At 42.5% G+C, this 16,654-nt stretch overlaps 2 protein-coding genes across 2 annotated transcripts; both read left to right on the plus strand.

The window, feature by feature from the left end:
* Window positions 1-18: 18 nt before the first annotated feature.
* Window positions 19-3,548, plus strand: LOC18009920. The gene is made up of 6 exons (XM_006391828.2): window positions 19-948; window positions 1,121-1,861; window positions 1,934-2,050; window positions 2,359-2,645; window positions 2,745-2,832; window positions 2,925-3,548. Exons 1-6 carry the CDS (start codon window positions 19-21, stop codon window positions 3,546-3,548), a joined length of 2,787 nt encoding a protein of 928 aa, XP_006391890.2.
* Window positions 3,549-9,097: 5,549 nt separating this feature from the next.
* On the plus strand, window positions 9,098-12,382 carry LOC112090216. The gene is made up of 7 exons (XM_024160926.1): window positions 9,098-9,748; window positions 9,804-10,067; window positions 10,160-10,828; window positions 10,909-11,043; window positions 11,273-11,517; window positions 11,585-11,669; window positions 11,756-12,382. Exons 1-7 carry the CDS (start codon window positions 9,098-9,100, stop codon window positions 12,380-12,382), a joined length of 2,676 nt encoding a protein of 891 aa, XP_024016694.1.
* The last annotated feature ends 4,272 nt before the right edge of the window (window positions 12,383-16,654 follow it).

Raw genomic sequence — 16,654 nt, forward strand, 5'->3', positions numbered from 1 at the left:
TCTGAAATATATTAAAGGATGCCTAACATTCAATTGCCTGAGAGAATTTTTGCTGCCGGCCAAGAGCCCGTCGGAGAGAGGGTGAATTCTTACCAAAAATCAAAATCGGTACAGGCTATTATGAATTCTCTCGACGAAGATGAAGCAAAGAGGCTTCGTGATTCCCAACTTGGACGGCTCCTAGAGACGATGGAGAAGCCTTCATTTTCCGGGAGCTTTGGCTATTACATGCTCGCTCGTCTCTTGCGTGTGAAGAAGAAGCATGAATTATGGTTTCTGTTTGCTGGTCGGCCAGTGAGATTTTCTCTCAGAGAGTTTGCTCTAGTTACAGGGCTCGAGTGTGGGAAATTTGCTCAGACGAGGAAGCTTAAAAATCTTGTGGCCCAGAAACCGTACTGGCCTGAGCTCTTTGGGTTGCTTAAGACATGCACTGTTGATTCCGTCATCCACATGTTACAGAAAAGAAAAATTTCAGACAAAGAGAAGAGATTCAAATGCGCCTGCCTCGCTGTAACTGCCTCTGTTTTGGTTCCTACCTCGCATGTTACCAAGATTGTCCCCGAGCATGTCGAGCTCATAAGGGACATTGATTCATTTCTTTCATACCCTTGGGGTAGAGTTGGGTTTGATTTGCTCGTATCTAGCATCAAATCCAAAGATGAATTGGAACTCTCGCAGAAGACAATCGCCGTAAAAGGATTTTTTTATGCCATCCAGCTTGTAATGATGGCTGCAGTGCCGACGCTTACCGAGGTAGTTCAAGCTCCATCCGGTGAGTCTGATAGTGACTACGAAGATGAATGTGACACCGCCGCCGATGTATCCACCGGACAGGAGGCCAATCTCGGCTGCGATGCCGCGGATCTGGCTGAAAGAGCCACATCTTCCGGCGTTGTGAAAATGATGCTTAGTCCCAGCCATGCACGAGAAATCGATGAGGAGGAGAAGGTAAATTACCTCACTTATTGATACTGTTTACAATCATAGTTAACGGGTACATAATCTGAGCGTTGACAAATTAATAAGTATCCTTGGGAATATCTGTCACTTATTATAATATCAGTTACATTATGTTGTTCAATGATACAATTTCCTGTAACCTATAACTTTCCCATATCAGGCATTGGTTTATTCCATCATCCCTACGGACGGTGTCTGTGCTATCGAAGGGATGGACTTACGTTGGGCTGACGAAGTTGGTGATGAGTCCGTAGATGTTATGGTCAAGCTTATCGGCGAAGGTTATCGTTTTTCAGGTGATATGTTCACGGGTGGTCTTACAACTTCTGACTTGGTCCGTATGCGAAGTGATAAGGCTCTGAAAGAGAAAGAAGCTAAAGACAAGAAGAAAAAAGACAAAACCGGCGACACTTCATCCTCATTTGCTACGGTTGATCAGGAGGGGATCGCTGAACTGGTGCTTGATAAATTGAAGCCTGAGTTGCAGTCCTTCAGTAATAGGTTACGGGATCTTGAAGCATCAATCCTTCTGCAGGATGGGAAGATTGGACAAGCTATTACAGACGCCTTCAAGTCATTTCATCACTCCATTATCCAAAGTATATCCGAAAACGTTAGACACGCAACTATCTCGGCCGAACTTGGAGATCCTCCTACACGAGAAAGCGTTCCTGAGTCTGAAAATGAGCATCAAGCACATTCCATCCATTCTTCAGGCGGGAAGTCAGGTTTTGACAATGTCGCCAATCCGAAAACCTCTTTGAATTGTGGCCATCATCCGCCGCCCAGTCCTCTTTTTCAACCTTCTGCAGTTGCGCCGACACAGATGCAAAAGGCTCCCTCCCTTGCCATGAGTAATGAAGATTTCATTCGCAGTCTAACGCAATCTATAAATGCCCAAGTAAGTGGTCATTGTTTACTCATCTTCCATTTCACTTCCGCAGCTCTATTAAATTTCCTTTTCCTAATCCAGGCCAAGGACCCTTCACCCTTTAGTTGTGTTTTCCCTGCCAGTAATGTGTCACAATCTCACCTGACTCCTCCGGGAGCAAACACCACATCCCAAGACTTACCGACCCAGCTTGCTGAGGTTAGCTTTTCATCACCCATGTAAAATTATAGTTGTCTACATATACTTGTAACATAGTTACAATATATATTAACGACCACAATTAGATATAGAGAAGTATTATTATTTGTAGATGTTTACAAAAAAGTATATCACCAACTTCGTTATTGTTTGTATTTGATGACGTCCCTCTCTAATGTCTCTCTACCAGCTCGCGCCCCAACATCAATCTTGCTCCATTGGGGGAAACACGAAAGCGGTATAAGCCAATCTTTAGTATTTGTTCTGTTGTTAGGGACGAATCACTAATTTTCATATATTGAATGTAGATGGATTTACTGTTGTCCGTGTCACCATCCTTTTCTCTCGGTTTAACGCAAGACGAGCAATTAGTGGCCCAGAAGCCCGATGTCGTCAATGAAAATGTCTCTGACAAAGATGAAGTTCTACCACGCAAAAGCAAACGAGTCAAGACCTCATCTGTTGTTTTCAAGGATTATCAATGCGCTTTCAACCGTCCAGCAGCTGCTAAGTGTACTTTTATAATGCCATGCGACCCCTATGTCAATTATAGTGCTCGGTTTGTGGATCTCAAAGCCAAGCTCACGCACGACAAGTAATACATACAGCAAATTATCTTTATAATAAACGTTTTACCGGATATATATATTATTATCCGTCAAATTTCGTGTTAACGTAATAAACTTTTTTTTAGACGTCCAATGGAGATTTACGAGGGTGCATCTGTTAGTATCGAAGATGTTCTTGCTATCGGCGACCGCATTCGTGTGCTTGATTCTAAGGTAACACTCTGGAGAGCTAATCCCTCATATTTAACTTTCTTTTCTTCAGTTTTCAACACTTTGTTAACATATAGTCGTTAATGATTTTCTAGATTGTGGACGCCTTAATGTTCTACGTCCGTCACGTTTCCGGCCCTCAGATGTATCCGATGAATCACTCAAAGATAGAGTTTTTTGATACGCTCTTCCCAAGTCTTATCAAATCTCAATATGCTAAATTTTCCAAGACCGCTGTCAAAGATCGTTCGAAGTTTAAAATCGACGGATCGCTGCTATCGTACTTCGAGTCAGACAACCCGCGGCGTCCTCTTCCGGAGGCAATGTACTTCCCCTTCAACTTTGACCAAAGACATTGGGTTGGTGTATGTGTGAACATTCCTAGGGCTGCTATTGTTGTCCTCGATTGCAACGTTGCTTTTCGTTCTGACACTGCCCTCAAGCGTGACTTCAACCCCATCTGCAATATGTTTCCTTTCATTGTCAGAGCCGCAAGCACGAAGGCTTTGCGTGACGAGAAACCATTTTCCCTGGAGAGAGTTACGGGCATTCCACAAAACGAGATCAACTCAGATTCAGCCGTCACCGCTGTTTTGCTTATGCAGGCCCATGCAAGTGCTGGATTGGACGGATGCCGAACCATTACCCCTGAGTTGCTGACATCGGAGGCCTACAAGTTAGCTGTTATGTTTTACGATGAGTTTGGGCCGAGTCCTTAGCCTTAGCTATGAGAACATTTCATGTGAGATGCTAACATTGCTTTGTATTTTACAATTACTCGTTGGATCCTTCTCTATATCGTAATTCTTGTTGAATTTATTTTAGCATGTTAGCAATAATAAGTAGTTGGTAAAAAAAATTGTTCGATGTATAATTATTTTTAACAAGTACCAATGTTCCATATAGATTCCTTCTTAACTTCTTCTTCTTTCTATTAAATAACTTTATTCTATACATCCACTATTTTTTGCGTTAAATTGAGTTAACTTCTTGGTTGTTAAATTATTCTATACATCCACTATTTCTCTTATAATACGACATTACTATACTTAGCTGTTAACTTTGTTACTACCAATGTTCTTGTTGTCTCCTTATAAATATATTTGGTAAATCAATATTGACATCATGTTACGCTTACTATATTCTCTACAGAATTTAGTTCACACCCAATTCAATTCTTACGGTCTAAACTCAGTCTTACCCTCTAACACATTTACGTCTAACTCTCTTTTTACTTTCTAGCACGCTTTCTTCTAACAACTCCAATTCACTCGCATATATATTTATAATATCTAACTGTCTTTTTAGTCTTTAACATTTTAATTCATAAACATACTATTTCACATTGCTTCAAAGCAGATACCATAAGTTTTCAAACATGCATATTACAAACGGGAGAAAGGACATCTCAAACATTCCGAGACTGTATCACACACGATTCAGTCTTATCAAGGGACTTACGCTTAATATTATACAAACACACCAGATGAAAATTTGGCCGGCCCTGAGTTCGGCGCACTTCCAAAATAAAACACGATCGCTTGATTGAGTCCTCCTCCCACTACCATCTTCTTATATTGGATTCTTACAAGTGGCTCGGTTGTGGCTCCGACCACCACACCGACCACATATCGTAAGACGCCTCACAAATCGCCCCTGCAAACTTAAGGGATAAATACACTTCGTTATAAACTTACTTTTAATGCTAACGCTTATCTACCGTCCACACTTATAAATTCTTGTTAAATGATAACTTACCCTGAATTCACCACGTGAGTATATACGCTGCTTACGTGGGCGTCCAGGAGGGCGCCTGGTGGCGGGTGGCAGTAGGGCAAAGTTTGAAATGAGGTCACCTTCTTCGCTGGGCGATTGATAATCTGGCACTGGGTAAATACTCACCGCGTAAGCCATTCGCCAAAACTTAGTCGTTAATTCCTCCCCGACCAGCTGTTCAACATTAGCATTTGACCTTACGGCAGCTGTTACCGCATGCGAACAAGGGATAGATAAGAGTTGAAACTCGCAGCAACTGCAACTCTTCTTGCATAGATCCACACGGAAAGTGAACCCTGCTTTGTCTATCACTTCGAACTCACTATCGTTGATGCGCTTTAACACATACCCGGTCCCTTTCTCGAAGTTAGAAGCCACGATTGCCTGAACTCTTTTCGTTAGGACACCAGAGTCGTTTGTAGCCTTCTCCCGCCGTTCATTAAACCAACCCATCAGGGTGGTGCGAATGTGTTCCAATAGAGCCAGAATTGGAAAGCCTCGAGCTTCAGCCATTATAGCGTTTAATGACTCAGCTATGTTGCTGGTCATGACGTTGTACCTCACTCCACTAAAATGTGCACGGGTCCATTGCTCAAATCCTATGGCGGCGAGGTATTCTGCACAAGAACGATCGATTTCCACTATCTGGTTAAAGTGTGTGTTAAAATCCGAGATGTGATATGCTCTGGCTGCCTTGGATATCAGGTATGCTAGTTGCCGTTTTTTGAAGATGGCTTGGACGTTCCTTTGCAAGTGAACAACGCAGATCCCATGTTTAGCTTGCGGGTACACCTATAGGTAAACAATATTTATTACTATAGAGGTCTAACTTAACAAGTTACACACAACCTAAAATTTCCCCATAATCATCGATTGTAGTTCATACCTTGCTTAAGGCAGCGTATATTGAGTTGTGCCGGTCGGAGACAAAGACCACGTCGTTTGCGTCGGGAATTACATTCAGCAGATTTTGAAAAAACCAGGTCCAGGATTTGTCATTTTCCCCATCCACAATGGCGAATGCCACTGGAAAGATATGAAAATTTCCATCCTGCGCGCTCGCAGTTAGCATACAGCCTGCATAATTACCCTTCAGATGCGTCCCGTCCACTACAACCACCTTTCGCATATACTTCCATCCTTGCACACATGCGCCAAATGCGACGAAAAGGTATTTGAAACGCTGCCCCTGGCCTTCTTGAATGTCGGTCTCTAGATTAACAATCGTTCCAGGATTTGTTATCACCAGTTGTTGGAGATAAGACGGTAACAACTTGTACGACCCGCCGTTACTCCCCTTCGCATAATCCATTGCCACCTGTCGGGATCGCCAAGCCTAAATTTAAATAATCAATGTCTATCTACATTAATACCATCTAATAACTTAAATAGACAATTCAAGATATCTTGCCTTCCAGTATGAGATAGGTACATCGTGGTCAGCTCTCATCATCTCCCGCACCTCATTTTGTTTTGGTCCCGCCCCGCGTCCTGCGTACCGTGCTCGCATCATGTCTCCTATTACCGTTGATGTGGCATGTCTTTGGAAATTCCCTCTCTCGTCAACCGTGCATAAATGATCAGGTTTCACCCTCCTCACTTGGTACCACTCCGACCCACTCATCTTCACCGCATAAACCCTCCATGTACAGCTTTTGCCAACACACTCCAACACCATAACAGTTGGTGTAGACTTCTTGTGGGTGAACCGAAACTTGTGGTGCAATGCGTACATAGCCATGTGGAGCTTGAAAGCTTCCCTGTTTTTAAACATCATACCCACATACACCTCGTCGTTCCTGCTTAATCCGTCCCCTGCTTGTTAACACCAAATGTTACCATGCGATTTACATATTCAACATTCGATTACGACGTTATTATTATAAATACCCGTTATCAAATTTCTTACCGACAAAAACATCGCCTATCATATCTTCCTCGTCGGTGTCTTCAGCTATGGGGTCATTGTTCTCCGATCCTGATGGACAGGCTAACGTCAAAGCCAGATGAGACCCACTCTCTGAGGTGTTCTCTTTTGCCTTCCTTTTCCCTTTATCTTCACTAAACGTCAGAGTGTGTGGCGTCACGGCACCAACTTCTCCTCTTCCAACAACTGCATTGCATGAGTCACCGGTAAATGTTATAGCTTTAACTAAATTTCCTAGCCTATTCTCTTAACCGTACCTTTCACTGGGGTCATTAAGGCTAGATTGGCCAGTGCATTGTCAAAACTCGCTGGACCCATGTTGGTGTCCTCTTCATCAGTAAGCCTTACGATTTCTTCGTGTTGTCCATCTCCATTGCCGGGATTGTTGCTGGATCCCGCCGAAGACTGGTTGTCACTCAGCTGGACAACTTGGTTCGTTGTGGATTGCTGATGGGCAGCCATGAGCTGTGCTTCCAGTTCCGTCGACTTCTTTAGTAAGAGTTCTAGCTCATCTGACGTGCATACCTCTTCCAACACACTCTGGCTGCACCGAATCACATCTCGTGAAAAGAACCCTACATACACAATTTTAAGTTACCTATTTTGTTATACACTATGAAAAAATCTTTATTAGCATTTACCAGTGAATCTTACCACGGTAGTCGAAACTCCCAAACTGGATTGGTAACGGTTGCACAGATACCGGATTAGATGTTCCTCCAACGTCGTACGTAGCACGTTTCTGAAACTTGTAACGGTTAACGGCATCATTTCCTACGGTCACACACATCGGTAGTTCGGGAACCTCCATGCGCACAGCCATGAAAACCCCCACGTCTGCGTTGTTCAGCACATCTATCGGCGGAGTTGGAGGTCCGGTGGGTACCAACATCCAGTCAGGGAATTGGTAGCTCAAAGCAACCTCTGTGGCGGCGTCAACATTGCATCGCACCCTAATACTGTTCATAAGCCCGTCGAAGCTCGCGTTCTCCGAGACCATCATGCAGAAGCTTTCACCTTCGCTGTCGACCTTAAAACTCCAAGCACCGACTTCCGATCTTTCCCACGACCCACGGACAAGCATAACCAAACTTCCAACCATCTAGCAAATAAACCAAAAAAAAATATTACATCTACTCATCAATATATAATTTCTCGGTAACTTTACAGCGAAATCAACATTTATGGAAGTATTTAATGTTGTAAAACGACAGATTTCAGACTTTATTGCTCCGGAGTGGTATTTACTAGGTTACAAAAGGAATATATTGAAGACATCTGAGTTTATTGTCGGCTTACCTTTAACGGAAGAAACGGTAGTATCTTTCTTGACTTATTCAACTAGAAGACAACTTTAACTTGAGGATATCTGTGTGTTCTTTTTCGGAGGTGGCTGATAAAAGGGAAATTGGGGACGATACCTATTTATATAGAGGGTAAAAAACCCTAATAACATACACATACATACATACATCCCATGACATGCCACATAAATATACGAAATCTCTTAGATTTGGCATTAAATGCGTAGCTTCGGGAGAGAAGATTTTCTGTGGACACCAGGAACCTATTCGCAGACCTATGAACCGCTATAGACGTCTAAGTTTGTAGATAATATCTGTACAATATCTTAATTAAATAATTTTTTAATTACTGCCTAAATTACAGAGATTGTCGCTAAGGGTTTTTCGGTCATACACCACCATTTCGAAATCCGAATTCTCCCTCGCTTCACTGTTTTTCCTATGGACCAAATTTTGACCAAAATGACGAATTTCTAGCAAATTCATTTCTAAAATAAACTATATAGTTTATTTTTGTAAATTTCTGGGTCATGTTTTTTAAAATATATTTTTTTTTATTTCTGTCTGTTTTTCTTTTTCATTTCCTTTATTTTTTTCCTTTTTCCCTTGAAAAGGTTTGCTTTTTGTAACATAGATGTTTAACAATCTGTAAATTTCAAGTTAAAGTCACTGTATTATAAATAATCACCTTAATGAAAAAAATATGGGTTGGTTGATCTGATCGATAATATTCTGGAATCGTAGATATATAAAAAGTGTTATATAATCTTATAACAAAAATAAAGTAACAATCAATTTAATTATGGAAAGAGGATATAATTGAATTTTAAATTCTTGCATTTTTGCGATTGGTTCCAAATTTTTCAATTCCATCATTTAACGAGTTACCATTATTTTGTGTTTTGCACACATAATTAAAGATTATTTTACTTGTTAAAGGACATGGGAACTCTAAGCCATCATCTAAATATATTATAAAACATTTGCACACTGTAACGCAGAATACGACCGTATTTGCAAACATAACTCTATACACTATACGCCTACTTTCATATTTTCATTAATACAAAAATATCCCTATAACTCTATGAAAGATAGCGGTTATAGATTACAGGCGCATGAACCCCTACGCCCACAGTGTGATGATGATATTTTGAATTTGGAAAAGAGTATTTTTAAAATTCAAAATTTCTTCTTAAAACCGTCTTCGTAACTTTCTCCAATATAGACAGTTTTTGCCCCAATTGAAACTGCTATACTAATGGCGTTGCAAGATCTCCCGTCCAGAATTTTCGCCGCCGGCGAAGAACCCACCGGCGAGAGAGTGAATTCCTATCATAAAGCGAAGACCATTAGTAACATTCTTGACGCTCTCGATGAGGACGAAAGAAATTATCTACGAAGTTCGCCGTTTGGGAAGCTAATCGCCACTGCGGAGAAACCGTCGTTGTCCGGGAGTTTCGGGCATTTCATCATTACCAGGCTACTCAAAGTTAACAAGAAGCACGAGGTATGGATTCTGTTTGTTGGCCGCCCAATTAGGGTTTCTCTGCGCGAGTTTGCAATTGTCACCGGACTGCCCTGCGGAAGGTATCCGAAGAAGCTGAAGAAGAAAAAACGAAATCCGGTGAAAGAGAAACCCTATTGGCCTGATTTGTTTGGCAATCTCAAAGTATGCAGTGTTGATTTGGCAACGAAGATGCTGAAGAAGAGAACCGTCGTCGACCGGACAACTCGTTTGAAGTACGCATGCCTCGCTATTACCGGCGCCGTCCTCTGTCCTACCAACCACCGTTCTAAAATCGTTTACGACCATGTCGAGTTAATCAGAGATCTGGAAGAGTTCTTCTCATATCCATGGGGAAGACTTGGATTCGAGATGCTAATTGCTAGCATAAAAGCCAAAGACGAGGTTGCACTTGCACAAAGCACCGTCGCAGTTAAAGGTTTTTTTTCATGCCATTCAGTTAATACTGGTGGAAGCCATACCGGCGCTGACGGAGGTTGTCCAAGTCAATGAATCTTCCGATTCATCGGGATCCGAAGGTGGTGAAGATGAAGAAGGTGACACTGACGATGCCGTTCAATCAGGAGGAGGTGGTGAGGGCTTGGTAGAACAGGACACAACGATGGAACCAGATCGGATTACACCCAAGACAACTTCCAGATCGGAGGTTCCCAAACTTGGACTCAGTCCAGGTCATGCGAGGGAGGTAGACGAAGAATGCAAAGTAAGTAACCGGTAACATTTTATATATGATATCTAACAGTTTTGTTAGAATCTAATCTTTAAGTTAATCGAATAATATTTTCTCTTATACAGGCTGATGTCTTCAGTATTATTCCAGACGACCCCAATATACCCATGGAGAATGTGGATTTTGATTGGTCTGATGACGAGGACGATCCCAAAATAAATTATGTGGTGCAGCTTATAGGTGAAGGTTTTCAATTCAGAAAGGAAATGTTCAAGGGTGGGATGACTCAAGCCGAACTTATGAAGTTGAGATCAGAGAGGAAGGAGATTCGAGAGAAGAAAGAGAAAGAGAAACTAATGGAGGCATCCGGGGTGCCTGCAGCAGACAAAGGCATCTCTGGTAGTACCAGCCAGGATGGCTCTTGCAATCTGGTTAAGGAACAACTCGCACATATTCAGCAGTCGTTGTCTGAAGCGTTATTGAAAATTGGTGCTCTTGACCAAGTTTTTTCTGGGTTTGAAGAAAAATTGAAGGCTAGCCTTGATCTTAACTTAAAAGAGATGCAGAAAGAGCTGATTTCAAACATTGTTGGGTTTTTGGATAAGTCGCTTTCAGTTAGCGGGAAACAATCTGCCGGGAAGCAGAAGTCAGACAACGGACAAGGAGGTATCCATGTCAACGCAAACGTAGGCTCACGCGATTTTAGTGCGACCATCCCCCAGTTAAACGTGGACCAGAACCCAAATGTTGTGATTGCTGATGCTATCGGGATGGTGAATGCACTTGCTGGAGCGGTTTGATTATGATCACCTTCAATACTTCATCGTCTTGTTTAAAATACAAACGGCTTATGTCGGTTTGCTTTTGTATATAGGGAGATGACCAACAGGACGAGTTTCTCGCCACCGCCGAAGCCAATTCAATGGAGCGTGCTGCAATGGAGAAAAAAGGATCGAACGCGTCGGGCTCAGAAGTTGGTGACAGCAACGACGTTCCGCCGAGTAATCCGGTATTGATCGTATATGATATTACTTATAATACCGAGTTAACAATATCATTACCCGTATTATCAACACTGTTACAAGCGTTACAATTTTAGATAACAACCACACAACAATTGGATAAAGAAATGTTAGGCAGCTAAATACAATATTATCCAGTAACCTTAAAGTTATAGGTTTAGTTGCTCTGGATCTAGTGTGTAGTATCGGTCTTAGAGTTTTAGCTTTTTTATTCAGGGTGGGGAGACGGGTGACAATTGCGGTTTAGTCGATGGTGGCAATGATTTTGTTGATGATTTCAACGTGGCTCCCCGAAGAGGGAAGAGAGCTAGGATCCAGAACACGGCATATACAGATTACCATGTTGACACTAGGCTGCTGGCATCATCCATTGGCTCCAACCCATTTTTATGTCCTCCCGAAGAGCAGAGGATTTATTTCGAGAAGTTTGCACGGTTGCTTACCACAGTCAAGCCTCAACGGTAAGTGATATAATAGCTAGTAACTTTATTTCTGGGTTCTGGTGATGATTGTAGAATTTGATCGCAGAGTTATCAGCCTTGGGGATGGATCATGCGTCACTGGTAGGGATGTTATTGAAATCGGAGAGAGGACAAAACCGATGTTGGCCAAGGTAAGTACCATTTATAACCGGCGCCAAGTTAAAGCTATATAATCTTCTTTACATCATATATTTAACTAACCGACTTTTGGTTGCAGATGATGGATGCTCTTTTACTCTATGCCCGTGCAGTATACAACAGACTCTATCCCGAGCCAAGTCATAACAAGACGGAGTTTCTGGAGACAAAATTCGTTTATCATCTCATGAAATGCTGGGGGAAGTTCTCCAAGCTTGCACCCAAAGACAGACAGCGGTTTTCATTCGGCGATGCTGTTATGGAATATCTGGAACCAGAAACACCTGAACAACCACCTCCTGAAAGATTGTATCTGCCTTTAAATGTGGACAAGGAGCATTGGATAGCCATTTATGTTGACGTTATGGGTGGGGTGATGTGGAGTATTGACTGCAACACCTCAATTCGGACAGAGGCGGCCACTAAAAAAGAGCTTACACCTCTAGCACAAATGTTGCCGTGGGTCTTGAAAAAGTTAACGGGTTACAAACATCCAATAGAATATAAGGTGTTGTCGATCCAAAGAGCCAAAGGGATCCCACAGAACCCTATTCGTACTGATGCTGGAGTATCTGTTGCTCTTTTGGCGATGATGCATTGTATTGGGGGTGTGGAGAGATGCAAGCTGATGACCCCAGAAGAAGTGGTCAATGCGAGCCAGGTATTGGCTGTGAAATTCTTCGAGGAATTTGCAGGACAACTGTGATGTTTCCTACGTTTGTCCGGAAAAATTTTTTAGCTTATTTCTTGTTATTTGGAATTGCAGTACACATTTTCTATCTTTATGGTCGTTTTTCAAATTGGTGTGTGTTATAATTTTCATGTGTATGAATTTGCAAAATACGATATCCTCACAACTGTTTCAGTAGTTGTGTAATTTTATGATTATCTGATAACTAATCAGTAACAAGTCCATCAAAGTTATTAACAAATCTAAAGAAATATTAGCAGGTCTAAACATTTTAATAACATATGTAAATTAGTGCCAAACCATTATCGGTGAATATTTTGTTGTTAGTAAACAGTTTTATTATAGAGCTAAACAAAACATTATCAGAACTAAACAGATAATTAACATGCATTTCATTAGGACGAAAACATTCTCATTAGTATTGGCGTTAATGCTAATCAATTTAGTTAGAGAACAAACCAATTGTTTAACACTACCAAATAATCTGACAACAGGTCTAAACATATGAATAGCAGACCTCATCGTTGATTTCAGTGTTTGTTGTCTGATTTAAACTATGGCATCAGAAGTCTATCCCTACAACATGGCGAGTACGTGCTTACAACAATTTTTTAAAAGATAAGTTCAGATGTAAACACTAACGGCAATTAGGGAACATAGAATTCAAACATAGAAATAAACAAGTACGATGGGGCAACCCCAGGAATATCTTACATGAAACTGACAAGGATTAATAAAGGGGTCCAGAAATATTACACAAAAAAGTTCTTAACTTATATGGCCCCATCAACACAGAAGCAAAACAAAAACCAACTCCATTGCTTCTCTCCTTGTACCTTCCATCATTATTTCTCTAAATTGGCCTCTTGCATGTGGCGCGGTTGTGACCGAATCCACCACAGCGCCCACAAACTCGGAAGAGGCTTGGCTGGTTACCCTACATCAAATTATTGATTTGGTTTTCAAAGTGCAAAATCAAAATGTTAGTGGTATAAGAGAAAGATTAGAAACTAACTATCTAATTACCCCATATTCTCCGCGGGAACGGATACGTGTCTTGCGCGGCCTACCTGGTGGTCGCCTTGTACGTGGCGGAAGCAAATTCAGTCCTGAAAAGTCGTCTCCAACGGCAACAAGTGGGGTAGGTGCTGTCACCGGGTAGATGCTGCACTCGTACGCGTTTCTCCAAAAGGTGGTGCTGTACTCTAAAGCCACCAAAGAATCAACCCTGGTACCCGTACGGATGGCGGCAACGACAGCGTGTGGGCAAGGGATGCGTAGCATTTGGAACTCGTTGCAGCTGCAGATCTTTGTTTGGAGATTGACCAGGAATGGGACGCCTTCCTTGTTCCTCACCTCATACTCATCTACATTAATTCTCCGGAATGAAAATCCTGTAGACATTTCGAAGTTGGTCGAAAGGATCTCCTCCACCTTGGGTGTTAGTGTGGTACCACAGTCGTTAGCAGCCAACCTTGTCCTTGTAAACCACCCCATCAGGGTAGCTCGGATGCAATCCACCAGAGGGACGATAGGGTAATCACGGGCACTTGCGAGGACATTGTTTAAGGATTCAGCCACATTGCTGGTCATGAGGTTGTAACGAACACCTGGAAAATGGGATCTCGCCCAGTGCTCAAACCCGATTGAAGTCAGGTAACTTGCACATCCCTCGTCCATGGATCGAATCTCATTGAAATACTCATAAAATTCAGAAGGAACGAAAGCCCTTGCTGCCTTGGAGACCATGTAGCTTAACTGTCTTTTTTTGAAAATGCAACGCACATTGCGCTGAAGATGTACCACGCAGGCGCAGTGGAAAGACTTTGGGTAAACCTACATCGTAAAATGCTCGGCTTAGTTAACACCGTATGTAGTTAACTAACTAACGTATTAGCTGTGTAAAACGTGTAGGAGGTACGGTAGCATAACACCGACGTAGTTAACTAACTATCATATTAGAGTTCTAAATCATGTTTGATGGACGGTAACATAACAATTATCGTTCAAACATATCTATTAGAGAAGCAATAAAAATTTTGGATAACACCGTCGTAGTTAACTAACTATCATATTAGAGTTCTAAACCATGTTTGATGGACGGTAACATAACAATTAGCGTTCAGACATATCTATTAGAGAAGCAATAAAAATTTTGGATAAGCAACGTATTTACCTTACGCAATGCTGCGTAAATGGAATTATGTCTGTCAGATATGAATACCAGATCTTCATTGTCAGGGATCACCTCCACCAGCTTTTGGAAAAACCACGTCCATGCCTTATCGTTCTCTCCGTCAACTATTCCAAACCCCAGTGGGTACAGCTGGTGGTTGCCATCTTGACAACTAGCTGTAAGTAAACAACCCCCATACTTACCCTTCAGATGGGCCCCATCTACAACTACAACCTTGCGCATGTATGGAAACCCGTTTAGACTTGCTCCAAGGGCGAAGAAGAGATATTTAAATCGTTGACCGAAGCCAATGTCGTGTTCTGTTTCCAAAGACACAAGACTTCCAGGATTTGAGATAACCAGACGCTGAAGGAAATTGGGAAGTTCTCTGTAAGACGTACCAGCAGCACCCAAACTACCTTCCCTTGCTATCTCTCTAGATCTCCATGCCTTCCAGTAAGAAATTGGGAGGTCGTGTTCATCTCGCATCATATCTCGCAATTCATTTGGCCGTGGTCCAACCAAACCTCCCGCATATCGGCTCCTCACCATATCCCCAATGACTGCTGTGGTGGCTTGCCTATGGTATTGGCCACGCTCGTCCACTGTGCAGCTATGTGTCAGGCAAGCCTTCCTTATCTGGAACCATTCGATGCCCTGCATCTTCGCGGCATAAATTCGCCATGGACAGTTTTGTCCTACACACTCTAACACCATAAGATTCGGTGTTGATCGTCGGTGGTGATAGTGAAACTTATTAGCAATTGCGTAGAGCGACATGTGTAGCTTGAAAGCATTCTGGTTTTCGAACACCATTCCCACGTACAGAAGATCTGGTTTGTTGACCCCATTACCTAAGAGAAAACGATAATTTAGAAAGTTTTAAGTTAACATGAATGTTAGCTCGTATGTATGAAGATGTTTATACAACTGCTACTCACATATGTAGTCTCCATCGTGGTCAGAAAGGTCATCGTCTGAAACAAGAACCGGCTTACTCGGCGTGTTGCTACCCTCACCGACGCAAGCAATAGTCAACCCAAGAAATGGACTTCCGGCAGCTTCGGTTGGCATCTTGGCTTTGCCCTTGTCATCGGTTATAGGGAAGTTACTCGAGGTACTGCTTGTTGAGGATGACGACAGCGGCGACCCTCCATTCCCTTTAACCACAAAGTTAACCGTTACGTCACCATATACCGAATACAACGATTAAGTTAGATGCAATGTTCAAAGTTATATAATTTGTTGTAGTATCAAAGTTATCTGGTACCTCCACCCATGGTTGTCCTTAGGGAGAGGTTGCCTACTGCGCGAGTCACATGCGTTGGGGGCTGTACTGGGTTCTGGTGACCATGTGAGAGACGCTCCTCACGTTGCATCTGGTCGAACTCTTCAGCCAACGACTTCGTCAAGCTGTCTTCTTGGGCGATGGGTTGTTGACTTGCAGACTCTCGGTGGGTGTAGGCGTTATGGAACTCCATGATGAGACGCTGCTCTTCCTCAGTAAAGATCTTATGGAATACACTTTCAGCAATCTGCACCGTTGGTCCCTCCATGAGGCCTTCCCAAAAATTGTGAACATCGTCAAGTCCACCAAATGTTTTACCATCATTCATTGCAAGCTTAACGGTATTAATTAAATTATCGTTGTAACCAAAAGGGTTACCCGGTATTGCCAGAATTGGACGTTCAAATCCAGGAGGTGGACCGGCAACGTGACCAATAGAACGTCGGTCAGCGCGGTAGCGCTCCACATTTTCTGCCCCCACGGTCACACAAATGGTCAGTGTCTCCACCTCCACTCGCAAAGCCATGAAGAGATGGACGTCTCCATTGTTGATGATGTCGAAAGGAGGAGTCTTGCGAGCTGGAGCTACACAGATGCCTGGAGGTGGCTGGTAGGTCATGGCCATCATGTCGTGTGGTCCGAGGCTGTAACGGGCTCTCATCATCCCGTCGAGTGACTCAAAGGTTTCTCGTTCGGAAATCAAAAGTCCGTACCCTCTCCCCGTTGTCTCCACCTCAAAATCCCAATCACCATCTGCAGATTTGTTCCACACGCCTCTTACATACTTCACCATTAAACCCATTTCCACCTGAAATATAATAAA

This window comes from Eutrema salsugineum, unplaced genomic scaffold, assembly GCF_000478725.1.
Source record: "Eutrema salsugineum unplaced genomic scaffold, Eutsalg1_0 scaffold_8, whole genome shotgun sequence".
Lineage (NCBI taxonomy): Eukaryota > Viridiplantae > Streptophyta > Magnoliopsida > Brassicales > Brassicaceae > Eutrema > Eutrema salsugineum.

Excerpts from the sequence above, each read along its gene's own strand:
- LOC112090216 (XM_024160926.1), top strand. The coding sequence starts at position 9,098 with ATGGCGTTGCAAGATCTCCCGTCCAGAATTTTCGCCGCCGGCGAAGAA. Across the intron at positions 10,068-10,159 it reads AGGTAGACGAAGAATGCAAA|GCTGATGTCTTCAGTATTAT; the intron begins GTAAGTAACCGG and ends TCTCTTATACAG. Across the intron at positions 11,670-11,755 it reads CAAAACCGATGTTGGCCAAG|ATGATGGATGCTCTTTTACT; the intron begins GTAAGTACCATT and ends TTTTGGTTGCAG.
- LOC18009920 (XM_006391828.2), top strand. The coding sequence starts at position 19 with ATGCCTAACATTCAATTGCCTGAGAGAATTTTTGCTGCCGGCCAAGAG. Across the intron at positions 1,862-1,933 it reads CGCAATCTATAAATGCCCAA|GCCAAGGACCCTTCACCCTT; the intron begins GTAAGTGGTCAT and ends TTCCTAATCCAG. Across the intron at positions 2,833-2,924 it reads TTCGTGTGCTTGATTCTAAG|ATTGTGGACGCCTTAATGTT; the intron begins GTAACACTCTGG and ends ATGATTTTCTAG.